At 42.6% G+C, this 14,455-nt stretch overlaps 1 protein-coding gene across 1 annotated transcript in view; it reads left to right on the top strand.

The window, feature by feature from the left end:
• Window positions 1-14,455, top strand: part of LOC120945608 (pancreatic alpha-amylase-like) — a 60,411-nt gene that overhangs the window by 23,720 nt on the left and 22,236 nt on the right. Inside the window, exons 3-4 of the mRNA XM_040359908.1 lie at window positions 1,788-1,985; window positions 8,670-8,900. Of these exons, the coding sequence (XP_040215842.1) occupies window positions 1,788-1,985; window positions 8,670-8,900 (429 nt within the window). The remainder of the gene's footprint in view (window positions 1-1,787; window positions 1,986-8,669; window positions 8,901-14,455) is intronic.

Genomic DNA, 14,455 nt, shown 5'->3' with positions numbered 1-14,455 from the left:
TTAAAAAACTGACATTTTTTTCAGGAGCAGTGATTTTAACCGCTTCAGCCCCCGGAAGATTTTACCCTCTTCCTGACCAGCGTACTTTTTACAATTTGGCACTGCATCACTTTAACTGACAATTGCACGGTCATGCAATGCTGTACCCAAACAAAATTAGCGTCCTTTTTTCCCACAAATAGAGCTTTCTTTTGGTGGTATTTGATCACCTCTGTGGTTTTTATTTTCTGTGCTATAAAAAAAAATAGAGTGACAATTTTGAACAAAATTTCTTTTTACTTTTTGCTATAATAAATATCCCGCAGATTTAAAATAAAAATTTCTTCATGAGTTTAGACCAATATGTATTCTACATATTTTTGGTAAAAAAACGCAATAAGCGTATATTGATTGGTTTGCGCAAAAGTTATAGCATCTACAAACTAAGGGAAAGATTTATGGCATTTTTATTATTATTTTTTTCTTGCTAGTAAGGGCGGTGATCTGCTATTTTTAGCGGTATTGCTACATTGTGACGGACAGATCGACAATGTTGACACATTTTTGGGACCATTGACATTTTAACAGAGATCAGTGCTATAAATATGCACTGATTACTGTGTAAATGTCACTGGCAGCGAAGGGGTTAACACTAGGGGGCGATCAAGGGGTTAAATATGTGTTCCCTCAGCGGGTTCTAATTGCATGGGGATAGGACTGACGAGAGGAGGAGACAAATCGTTGTTCCTACTTAGTAGGAACTCACGATCTGTCTCCTCTCCCCTGACAGCACAGGGATTTGTGTGTTTACACACAAAAATCCCCATGCATGCGATCATGCGTGGCCGGCAACAAATGTTCATTGGGTCCCCATGCTGTGCAGAGGGCATGCGCGAGCACCCTCTGGCGGCTCTTCTGGGCAAAGCCATACCTGTATGAGATTTTGCCCAGGAGAGCCATTCTGCAGCAGTAAAAGTATGTGAGCCAGTCCAAAACAAGCTAATAATGCTTAATGTGAAACAATAAAAATGAAATGTTCCTTTAAATATTGTACATACTGCAAAGTAGCGCATCTTTTCGTTCATAACAGTACCACAGCAAAATTACATTTCTAATGGAAAAAATGTCATTTCAAACTGCTCGCGGCTGTAATATATTGTCGGATCCCGGCAATATAGATAAAAATCATTGGAAAAAAAGTGTGAGTCACCCCCCCCCAGTACATTACCAGGCCTTTTGGGTCTGGTATGAATATTAAGGGAGCCCCGCGGCAAGATTTTTTTTTAAATGGCGTGGGGGTCCCCCCAAAATCCAGTTCTGGCATGTATATTATGGGGAACTCCGCGCCCAAATAAAAAAATGGCATGTTGGGGCCCCCCCCCAAAATTCATACCAGACCCTTATCTGAGCACGCAACCTGGCAGGCCGCAGGAAAAGGGGGGATGAGAGATTGCCCCCCCTTCTGAACCATACCAGGCCACATGCCCTCAACATGGAGAGGGTGCTTTTGGGGTCCCCAAAATCTGCAGCCGTCAATGCACTGCGATTTCGCAGTGCATTGACGATCTCACAGTGCATTGTGGGGCATTCCGTGGGTGCTTAATTCCCGCAAATGCCCCATAATGTTCTAAATTCGGCAAACGGGTGAACACCCGATGTTCGACTCATCGGGCTCATCTCTATTAGAGAGTCCAAGTATTGGGCAAATGGAAGTAGCAAATATGTCTTATAAAGATCACAAGCCTTCCATTAGACTTGTCAGACTGTGTTTTATTTATTTGTCTCTATGTGTATTTTTCTTTTTGTAGGTTTATATCTATGCTGATGCTGTTATAAACCATATGTGTGGATCTGGAGCTGGAAAAGGAAATTCATCTATTTGTGGCAGTGCATATCATACAAATAACAGGGAATTTCCAGCTGTACCTTACTCTAGTGCAGACTTTAATGATAAAAAGTGTAAAAGTGAGAGTGGTGGCGTTGAGAACTACAACGATGCTAATCAGGTAAAGTACAGTTTTACTTATGCTACTTTGAGTCATCATTAGGGATATAATGAGAACTATGAGTTTGGTTGTTTGGTTCTTTCAAAGGAGGACGTGTTGACAGTATGTTCCCTAATTTCAGATTACCCAACAGGAATAAGAAGCCAGTGGGAGATTAATCTGTTTGCTTTTAAAAGCAAACAGTTGGAAGTAGACATGTGCAGTTTGTTTCGTTCTGATTTGAAATTCTGTAAATTTTTAGATATTCAGGAATTCGGATGTATCCAAATTTCTGAATCACAATAGAAATGTATTAACACAAATCCAATATAAATTATAACAAACTAAATTTGGTTGGAATTTGAAAACAAATTTGAAATGTAAACATATTGCTGACCATTTCTGATTTCCTTCAAAAACATTGTGCACGTGTACCTAAAGGAATTGATGCTGTTTTAAAGCCAATTGGTATTCAAATATTGACTTTTCTTCTAGTGAAGTTGGGAAGAAACCACTCTGACAAAAAAAGCCACTAGCAAAAACAGTCAGATATAGGCAATACAACTAAAACATAACATATGCAGAGCTAATGGTGATAAACATATATGTAAAGGGATTAAAAATACTCACATCAAATTTGAGAAAATAAGCATAATGAATCGATCCAAGGCAAAAAAAATGCATGGAGATATTTTGTGTATATAGGACAAGCATAGAGATGGCACGTATGTAGGCTCCGCCCTATATGTTTTGTCACAGCTAACATCATCTGGGGCATGTATGTGTCGTTATTAGCCACGTTGTGTTTATATGTATCCAGCAGGGGAGGACTTAAAATGCATTGGCATTTATCTAATCGGTGGTGAAAAGATGGCTGCTTAAAGTGGATGTAAACCCTCACATATACCCAGTGAAGTGAACAGTCTCAGATGATACGCAGGGATGAAACAAATCTCCTTACATACGTTTTACATGTATATCTGCTGTCTTCAGCTTTATATACTCTTTAGAAAGTTCAAATCCTGTTAGGAGATTTTCTCTTCCTGGTTAGCACTGCAGTGAAGCCTGGGCATACAGCCAAGACAGCTGATTGGAGGAAAGGCACACACCCCATCTCTACATAGGTAGAGACTTTCAGCACTGTTCATTGAATCGTTCAGCACTCTGCTAAGCATCCTCCCTGATACAAAACTCTGGCTGCTTTTATCACATGTGACTGAGAATTTGTCAGAAGTTTTCAGGCTGATAACAAAAGAACGGACAGCTAAGGGACTATGGTGCTTTGAAATGAGATAAGAAAACACTGCAGATATATGAGCCCAGCTCAAATTTCATGAATCAGGTTTACATCCACTTTAAGAAGCCAGGCATGGATATGGTAATAAATCAACTAATAAAAACCAGGACATGACCCTCCTGCTATCCGTAACATCGAGCCGGTTTTCAACCATACTTACGCTAATGAATCATTATCATTATGAGTCTTAGCTTTTAGCTAGCTTATCATCTTGTTTTTCAAAATGAGTTTTTGCTGCCCTGATTGCATGCAGCTTCAAAACGAAGTTTGGATTCTATTGACATCCATGTCTCATTTTGTAATGTATTTACTTTTCAAAAGGAGGTTTGGAGCGCATTATATATAATCGAGGCTTGGTTACGAATTGGCCGGATTTGATGGAGAGCAGGAGGGTCATGTCCTGGTTTCTACCAGCTGATTTATTACCATATTGAGGCCTGGCTTCTTAAGTAGCAATCTTTTGACCACTTGAATAATTGGATAATTAATAATGCATTTTATTTTTTTTTATCAATAAATTTTTATTGGGTTTATCAATTTACAACACTTGATGTAGTTGCATTCAATATACAACTTAAGTAGTATAATCACCATGTACAGGCAAACATTTAACAGAAAAAGAATATGGTACTCGGCGACCTAGGCCAGCCTACCCCAATTGGGTACAAACTGTAGGACTGGGAGGTCACCAAGATGATCAGTGGTACACCTATACAGCTAAAGTAAAGACAAATAAAGGAGGGGGAGAAGGGATGGAGAAAACTGAAATAAAGGCTGCCGTTAGTCATTATCTATACCAAAGATTCAGTATTTTATACTGTTATTCTTCAGACTATAGGAAGATTATTACAGTAAGGAATCTTTTAAATATTTGGAAGCTTTCGGGTGGGTTAACCACATTTTCCATTTTCTACGATAGGGGATTATAGAATCATTCTTATAGGCTAATAATAGTTCTAATTGAGCTTGGGTGTTTAATCTGGTGATGACCATTGGTAGGTTTGGGGCGTCTGCGGATTTCCATAGAGAGGCCACTGTAATTGTTGAGGCTATCAAAATATGTAAGACAATAGTCCTATACAAAGTGGGGTATTTGTCTAGATCTATACCTAATAATGCGTTGGTAGGAGTAAGCTTGGTAAGGTTACCCGTAAGATTGGCGATAAAGGATGAGATAGAGTTCCAAAAACTTTTTAGAGTCTTGCAACTCCAAAGCGTGTGCAGGAGGTTTCCCCTTTGCTCGTTACATTTCCAACAGATGTCGGATGCTGTTGGATAAATTTTGGATAAATTTTATGGTGTTAAGTACCATCTATTAATTATTTTTTGGGCATTATCCCAGTGTTCAATGGAAGAGGATGACTTACTTATTGTTTGAAATGCTTTTGAAATGCTGAGTTGGGAAAAAATCTGGTCCAGATCCTTTTCCCATTTCAGCATATTTGTGTTTTTGGTAAACAGTTGGGAGGATAACACATCGTAAAAGAAAGATATACCTTTTCTTGTTATCATTTTTCTGAGGAGAGAGGAATTCCCAAAGGTTCAAAGGGATTTTCGATCAAATTACTGGGAGAGAAATCTTTCAGTCGGGCACACTTACCAATCTAAGGCCCCATACACACGAGAGGATTTATCCGCAGATACGGTCCAGCGGACCGTTTCCACGGATAAATCCTCTCAAAGATTTCCGCAGATTTCGATGCGATGGAGTGTACACACCATCGCATTGAAATCCGCGCGGAAATCCTCTGGCGATGACGTGTCGCGCCGTCGCCGCGATTATGACGCGGCGACGGGCGCGACGCTGTCATATAAGGAATTCCACGCATGCGTCAAATCATTACGACGCGTGCGGGGAATCCCTTTGGACGAATGGATCCGGTAAGTCTGTACAGACGAGCGGATCCATCCGTTGGAATGGATTCCAGCAGATGGATTTGTTGTGCATCACAGCAAATATCCGATCTGCTGGAATCCATCCCAGAGGAGATTTCTCCGCGGAAACAGATCCGCTGGCGTGTACACACCATAGGATCTATCCGCAGAAACCCATTTGCTGGGATTTATCTGCGGATGGATTCTATCGTGTGTACGGGGCCTTAGTCTCGATGATGTTCTTAACATTAGGGGGTAGGTTCTGGTATAGATTATATCCATTACTGATCCACTCGTTTACAGAGAATCTGATTCTGCAATAATTAATGACTTCTGTGGGAAGATGTAATTTAGCCCTTTTCTCTACATGTCTGTTTTTTGAGAGAATAAAGTAGTTTTAATGCTTATTAGGTTGAGGATTGTTATTTTGGGGATAATGGTGCTAGCTATTGCGAGAGAAGGGAGATCAAAATTGTGTGTGGCTAGACGTTCAATGTTTACCCATAATTTGTCATTTGTTGGGTTAAACCAATGTTTCATCTGATCTAAGATAGAAGCAAAATAATAATTTCTAATGTCTGGGAGGCCCATTCCACCGGAATTCTTTTTAGTAGTAAGGATCGAGAAAGCAACTCTGGGTTTTTTTTTTTTTGTTCCAGATAAATTGTCTAAGTTTGCTGTCTAGTTGTTTAAAGAACTTGGCAGGAATTGGTATGGGGAGGCATCTAAAGAGATATAAAATTTTAGGTAAAGTTTGCATCTTGAAAGCGGCTATTTTACCAACCCAGGATAAGTTGGTTTTTTGAATATGCGATAAGTCACGGGATATTTGGCCTAAAAGTGTGGGGAAATTGGCATCATACATTTTGGTTGGAGGAAATGTGAGTTGGATCCCTAGGTATGTTATCGATTTGTTGTCCCAATTGTATTTATTTGTTGTGCGTAGAGAGTTGATTCTCGAGTCTGGTATGTTCATAGGGAGGATAAAGCATTTTTCCTGATTGATTTTATAGTATGAGACATCTTTGAATTTTTCTAGTATTGCGTGTATTGTAGGCAGAGATATATCAGGTTCTGTCAGCGTCAATATGATATCGTCTGCGAATAGTCCTAGTTTGTGCACGTCTTGGCCAATCGGAACACCTCTGACGTTCGGGGATGATCGAATGTATTCTGCTAGGGGTTCTATAGCTAAGGCAAAAATTATAGGGGATAGGGAGCAGCCCTGTCTGGTTCCATTAGTTAATGGGAAGTTTCTAGATAAGATACCTGAAGTGTAGACTTTTGCGTTGGGCTGGGTATATAATGCCATGATTGCTGAGTGGATTAAAATTGTTAAAGCCGAATTTAGTTAAGGTTTTTGATATATATTCCCAATGCATTCTATCGAATGCTTTTTCAGTCTCTTACGCCGTCGTATCTTAGGGTGCATTCTCACGCTGGCCGCTAGGTGGCGCTTCTGTCGTTTTCGGCGTAGAGTATGCAAATTACCTAGTTACGCTGATTCACAAACATACGTGCGCCCGGCGGTAGTTTTTTACGTCGTCTGCGTAAGGCCCCGTACACACCATAGAATCCATCCGCAGATAAATCCCAGCAAATGGGTTTCAGCGGATAGATCCTATGGTGTGTACACGCCAGCGGATCTTTTTCCGCGGATATATCTCCCCTGGGATGGATTCCAGCAGATCGAATATTTGCTGACATGCAGAACATATCCATCTGCTGGAGTCCATCCCAACGGATGGATCCGCTGGTCTGTACAGACTCACCGGATCCATCCGTCCGAAGGGATCCCCCGCATGCGTCGTAATGATTCGACGCATGCGTGGAATTCCTTATATGACAGCGTCGCGTACGTCGCCGCGTCATAATCGCGGCGACGGCGCGACACGTCATCGCCAGAGGATTTCGGCGCGGATTTCAATGCGATGGTGAGTACACTCCATCGCATTAAAATCTGCAGAAATCCTCGAGAGGATTTATCCGCGGAAACGGTCCGCTGGACCGTATTCGCGGATAAATTCTATCGTGTGTATGGGGCCTTAGGCTTTTTCGGCGTAACGTTGCTCCTGCTATTAGGTGGCGTAGCCAATGTTAAGTATGGACGTCGTTCCCGCTTCGAAATTTGATTTTTTTGCGTCGTTTGCGTAAGTCGTTCGCGAATAGGGCTGGACGTAATTTACGTTCACGTCGAAACCAATGACGTCCTTGCGACGTCATTTGGAGCAATGCACACTGGGATATGTACACGGACGGCACATGCGCCGTTCGTAAAGCACGTCAATCACGTCAGGTCATCACATATTGGCATAAAACACGCCCCCCAGCCCCATTTACACTACGCCGCCGCAACTTACAGAGCAAGTGCTTTGTGAATACTGCACTTGCTCCTGTAAGTTGCGGCGGCGTAGCGTAAATACGAAACGCTGCGCCGCCGTAAGAAGGGGTGCAGCTACCTGAATCTAGCCCGGTGTATCTTGCTTTCAGAAAGAAGATACGCCGGTGCAGCTTTGAATTTACGTGGCGTATCTATGGATACGCCGGCGTAAATCGTTGCTGAATCTAGCCCAAAAATTATAATCAAATTGAAAATGAAAACAAAAAAAAATAATAATTATGAAAACAAATGATTCTAACATAAAGAATGCAGCTAAACACATTTTTTTACTTAAAGCGGTGGTTCACCCTAATAAAACATTTTTTTTTTATAGCATTAAATTAGGCATAGTAGCGCGAGCTACAGTATGCCTGTATTGATTTTTTTAGCCCGGTACTCACTGTGCAATCGTATATAGAAGATTCCGACTCCCTGCGGAGAATGGGCGTTCCTATCAAGAGGGAGGATGATTGACGGCCGGCTATGGCACGTCAGGCTTCTCCGGAAATAGCCGAAATAGGACTTGGCGCTTCATGGCGCCTGCGCATAGTCTGTGCGCAGGCGCGGTATAGCGCTGTGAAGAGCCGAGACCTGTTCCGGCTATCTTCGGGGAGCGTGACGTGCCATAGCCGGCCGTCAATCATCCTCCCTCTTGATAGGAACGCCCATTCCCCACGGGGAGTCGGAATCTTCTATATTCGATTGCACAGTGAGTACCGGGCTAAAAAAATCAATACAGGCATACTGTAGCTCGCGCTACTATGCCTAATTTAATGCTAAAATGTTGTTAGTGTGGGTGAACCACCGCTTTAACAAATCCATCCAAAGACAAAACAAAACCAATTTTTTTGTTCTGCACATTGCTAGTTGGAAGTAATTTTGTAAATCACTCTCCTATATCTGACAACATAGAGGTGGAAAAATCTATTTAAAACTAACTTGAATTGTGATATGATAAATACAGGAAGGTTAATTCTGCTTCTGTTTTAGATTTTGTTGATGAATGTACAACTAGTACGTATGAACAACATACTGTTCAGTTAATTTACATTGTGTATGTAAAATTATAAAGTATATTTTTTAAATAAAACTTCAATTATAACACAGTAAGCTTAGTAAACATACATTTCTCTCTGAATTCTTGCATACACAGGTGAGAGACTGTCAGCTGGTGAGCCTACTGGACTTAGCAATGGAAAAAGAATATGTTCGGACAAAGATTGCAGATTACTTAAATCGTCTGATTGACATTGGAGTAGCTGGGTTCAGGCTGGATGCAGCTAAGCACATGTGGCCTGGAGACATTCTTGCAGTTTCCAGGAAGCTGAACAACTTGAACACTAAATGGTTCCCAGATGGCACTCAACCGTTTATCTACCAGGAAGTACGTTTAGCAGAAAGCACTGCTGTGTCTACCAGTTGCAAATGTATCTATTATTAAGTGCACATATTAAAAAGGGTTGAAACATGTACCTTTAAAGAAGTATGGGAGCTACAAAAGCAAACATGTACTGCATCCTTAAAAATCGTCATCCTTCATTTTCACTCATGGCACAGTCCATTGCAAACACAAAATTGTGGCCTTTCTAACTTACAGCTCTACTTATATGTATCAATATTATTCCCTTGTGTTTGGTGCACACAATTCTATGTTGTAGTCATATCTTCTTCATATACTGTAGAAGGGTAGCTCACAGAGCCAAATTAGAAATCAGAAATTGGTAGAGAACTGATTTTTTTGGTGCATGTTTCAATGTGGGCTTCATAAACAATAACCAATAAAAGTCATATCTGACACTAGTGTATAACTATAATAGGAATTTGAATAAATGCCAGTGTTCCAGCTTCCCTGAACTATAAGCTCACTGCATAACAAAGATCCACATGGTTCATATGACCTCCAGCAGGATAAGCCGTGATTGCGCGCCCAATGGAGCATGCACTTAGGCGATCAGTGGTGCACCGTGTCTGTCTGACACATCGCATCACCAATCTCAACAAAGAGCCTCTGACGGAGGCTCTTTACCATGTGATCAGCCGTGTCCAATCATGGCTGATTACAGTGTAAACAGGAAGTACCATTTATCAGCTCACTCGTGTCTGACAGACGCGAGTAGAGGAGAGCTGATTGTTTATCAGTGCAGCCCCGCCGCGGATGCCTGCCCAGGACCACCAGGGATGCTGCCAGGATCACCAGGGTTGCCCACAAAGAACGCCCACAAGGTATGCCACCCTTGACCACCAGGGATATGCCAATCAGTGCCCAGACAGATGCCAATAAGTGCCCATCAGCAATGCCTGCCAGTGCCACCCATAAGTACCCATCAGTGCAGCCTTTCAGTGCCCATGTGTCACCTATCAGTGCCCACCAGTGCCACCTATCAATGCCTATCAGTGCTGCATATCAGTGCCACCTATCAGTGCTGCCTATCAGTGCCAATCAGTGCTGCCTATCAATGCCCATCATCAGTGCCCATCAGTGCCATCTAATTGGTGCCTTATCAGTGCCTGTCAGTGCAGCCTCATCAGTGCCCATCAGTGAAGGAGAAAACGTACTCATTTACAAAATTGTATAACATAATTTTTTTCAAAATGTTCGGTCTTTTTTCATTTGTTTAGCAATAATAAAAATGCAGAGGTGATCGAATACCACCAAAAGAACGCTCTATTTGTGGGAACAAAATGGTAAAAATGTTGTTGTGGTCCAGTGTAGCATGACCGCTCAATTGTCATTTAAAAAGTGACATCGCTGAAAATTGGCTTGGGCAGGAAGGGGGGGGGGGGGGTGCCTGGAATTGAAGTGGTTAATAAGCGTCTCTTCTCCATTTGCGGTCTCTGCATATCCTCTGAATGTTTTCTGGGTCAAGGTGTGTCTGCCCCAATTGTGGTAACAGGTTCACTATCCAAATTATCTGGTATGCAACCTAAAGCTTTGGGCTCAGTTTCCACTGGTGGACACAGGGTCACATGACAGATCACAGCCCATTGGTTTCAATGGCACCCGTTCCAATCAATGTGATTTAAAGTTGCAGTGACTTTAAAGGGGTTCCTGCACTACCTTGATGTGACTTTTTGATGCAACTTTGATCCAGAGACTGTAAAGGGGCTGGGTTCAGATGCGAGTTTCCATAAAAAAAATATATAATTTGCATTGCCTCCCTTCGCCTGGGACACTTTCTGGCTTGGCAGGCATCAAAGAAAATTAATGTTCCCATCCCTTAAGCATTTCTGCGCCTTGCTTTTGGACCCATGCACTACTATTCTGGGATCCTGTTCCTTGTCTATTGGTCAGCACCTCATGTTTTTGGATGGTAGTACTAGCCTCAATGCCTTCTTGAAATAGAGAGATCCTTAGATTGATAATTATTGGTGCAGGCGCTATTAAGCAACCTGACATGGTCCTCCAGATATTCCAGAAATTTGGATTTGGAGGTTCAGAGATTGTCACAGGAACCAACTCATTTTGGGAATGTCTGGGTGGCGCTACTCACAGCTCAGGGCAGAGTGCTTTTTCTCATTGATAATTTTACACAGTCTAGTCTCAGATTCAAGCTGTACCAGGAGCGATCTGGATCTCCACTTTTGTAGGAGAAGACTAGAACTGAGGGAAGCCTCATGTGAGGCAATTCATTTGGCCTGGTTTCACCCCAGGCTTTTACAGGCCTCTGTTCTTTGAGGGACAAGTTGACTCAGTCTTTGCTCAGGTGATTTCCCTATTGCTGAGACCCAGGGGTCTGGCTCTAGAACAAGGAAGTCTTCTCTTATTGTTTTAAGGAATGGCAGTGGAAAGACACCTCAGACAGGGAATCATTCTGGGGATGAGACCTTGACCCTTTGGCATTGTCTTTTCCAAGGTAACATCCAGAATTTCTGGGTTGTTTTATATAATCTGGATACAAGCAGACAATGCCATAAAGGTGGTGTACTTCAATTTTCAGGTGGATTCCGAGTTTTCAGTTGCAAAAGGCTAGATTGGTATCCCTGGCAAAAAGTCAGGCTCCAGCCTTGTCAGTCATGAGCATTCTAGGTATACATCTTGGTCGGCAGACTGCATCTGACAGCAGTGCCTAAACCTGTGAGATTTATTTCTACCCCTGGAGCTATTTCTGGAGGTGTGTCCCAGGTAGGCAACTTCAGAGGTTGACTATGGGACCCCCTGAAGTCAAACTAAAGGCTAGGCAGTTTTTGCTCAGTTGCAGTGGTCCTCTGGTAGGATGCTACTCTGACTTCCTTCCCTTATTTGTCTTGCATGTTTGGAATGGAAAGAATTCCAGTGTTTCAGGTTGATAGTTGAGGCAGATGTGGTACTGCAACCTAAAAGGGGCACTGGACAGTTGCTCCGAGGGATCTACTGGATCAGGATCATCTGTTCCTAAGGAATGTTTTTTACCATCTAGCTTCAAACTGCCTTTCACCGCTGAAAATTGAAGCTCAAATTCTGAGACCGAGCATCACGGAGTCTAGAAATCCCTTGATACTAAATGCTGGGGCCTACCACTTCATGTTAAATCTGTTGCTAGAAATGTGATGATTTGCTTATCTTGGTGTAAGCCTCAGGACTTTCTCCCAAAGTCTCTTCGCTAGACAAGTCCTCTTCTGCAGCTGGTCCTAGGCTAGCATTTGGCTGTTAATGCTGCTGCCCATGTGTAGTTTACTCATAGCCTTCACTTGGGGAGGTGACTGTTCAATGCTGGTGACCTTGTCTGGCATGGAACCTTTCACAGGTTTAACATAAGACAAGGTTACTAGAAACCAGTTCTCCATTTTGCCCTGGTTAGTTTATATCTGTCTCCTCAAACAGGACATCCTTATGTAGTTCCTATTTAGTCCCTTGATCTGCATCCAGTTCACCCAACAGAAGTTTATGTCTCTTGGTTGGATGTGGTCGGGATGGAAAATGTATCTCTCAGCCTTTACGTTCCTCTTTTGTGTTTCAAGATGGATCCTGTACTGATGCTTTGATTTCTAGCTCCATCATGTCAAGTTGACTCAGCAGACCATTAACCAACTCCATGGCCTAGGGTTCAGGTTCCGTCCTGTACTGACAAGATGCACTCTAAGCTATGAGTGCATCTTGAGCTTTTGGCTACAGATAACAGTTTAACAGATTGGTAAGGCTGCCACCTAGGCTTCTATCCTCACTTTCCCTGTGTTCTACCAGGGGCTTGGGGTGATTGTAGCCAGATTAACACACTTGCTGCGGGAGTATTTAGGTGCTGTCTGTTGTCCTATTTCTGTCTGCACTGTGAATTTTGACGCAGACTTTGGGGGCGTGTCCCCTTGAGAGGGGGTGCGCACCGGGGGCCTGTCCTGGGGATTTGAATGTTGGTGCGGATGGTGCTCAATTCGTTTTTTCTATCAGGCAGACATCCACCCTTATCTGAAGCCAGCTTCTGGTATAATAATTATTGGGGAAGCTCTTTGAGCTGCAGGATGTTCACAGCTTTGCTGTTGTCATGGCATCAAAAGCCTGTGGGCATATGCTTACATATCCCGTAGTAAGATGTCAGCCGACATGGCAGACAGTTCTTTTATGGCACATTCTTTCAGCACTACTGATGGGCTTAATAGTCCTCACCTGTCTTTGGCAGGAAGCCAGTAGCTTACTCACTTTCTTGCTGAAGTTTCTCACCCTGATAGCTAGTTATTGATCTATCATACGTATGCTGCCATGGAGGCACCAGGAAAACAGAAAATTGTATCCTACTTACCATAATTTTATTTTTCTGGTGCCTAGCCATGTCCGCATACTAAACCCACCCAGTTCATTCCTAGCAATGTACAGGGAATAGGCTGTCGTGTGGGTGTTAACTTTTTATAGCTATGCATTGGTTCTGTGGGGGGAAGTAGGCGGAGCTACTATCATATGTATGCTGCCATGGATAGGCACCAGGCAAAAAAATTACGGTATGTAGGATACAATTTTCTTCTTTTGTTTTTCATTTTGGATTGCATAAGGGAGGGTTACAAACCCTTTTTTTCTCCATCCATCTGTTTCCCATTGCAGACTTTTCCTTTCACTTCCTGTCCCATGAGAGAAAATCCCTGCAAATTAAAGGGAATTCCTTGGGGACCCCCTTAGTCACCAGAGCTAACTAGTGTCCCCATTGGAAAATTTCCCTTCTAATACTTTTCTGGGGATAACTCAAACTTCAGGATTTTCTTTTACTTTCACTTTCAATGATAATGGTAAACAGGAACATTAGAGAGGATGAATTTCCTTGTCTGGGGCACAGACAGCAATAAAAACTGACAGGTGTTATAATCCATCTCTACGCTAAAACAAAAAAAATATCTTTTGCCTTTAGTTATACTTTAAATAGAATTGTCAACAAATGTCTTTCCTTTAAATTCAGATTTCTTGCCTTTATGTGCCAGTGATGTCATCAAACCTCACTGCAGCCTCCTGGGAAAGCCGAGGATCCTGAATCTTCTAAGAATGATTTTTTTGTAAACACCTAGCAATTTTTGCACAGGATGCGGAAGGGGATTGGAATTACCTGATGGGCAGTAAACTTTTCTCATGAAATTTCTACTTAAAGCGGTGGTTCACCCTAAATAACAAGTTTCTACCATAAAATCCAGCATACTAGCGTGAGCTACAGTATGCCTTTATTTAATTTTTTTGCGTCGTACTCACAGTTTAATCCCGTAGTTAAGTTTCAGACTCCCCGCGGGGAATGGGCGTTCCTATGCAGAGGGGAACATGATTGACGGCCGGCTATGGCGCGTCACGCTTCCCGAAAATAGCCGGAGTAGGACTCGGCTCTTCACGGCGCTATACGGTGCCTGCGCACAGACTAGGAGCTGACTGCGCAGGCGCCGTGAAGAGCCAAGTCCTATTTCGGCTATTTTCGGGAAGCGTGACGCGCCAAAGCCGGCCGTCAATCATGTTCCCCTCTGCATAGGAACGCCTACTCCTCACGGGGAGTCTGAAAC

This window comes from Rana temporaria, chromosome 7, assembly GCF_905171775.1.
Source record: "Rana temporaria chromosome 7, aRanTem1.1, whole genome shotgun sequence".
Classification (NCBI taxonomy): domain Eukaryota; kingdom Metazoa; phylum Chordata; class Amphibia; order Anura; family Ranidae; genus Rana; species Rana temporaria.
Note: the sequence above shows the minus strand (reverse complement) of the source record. Positions and strands in the feature narration are given on the sequence as shown.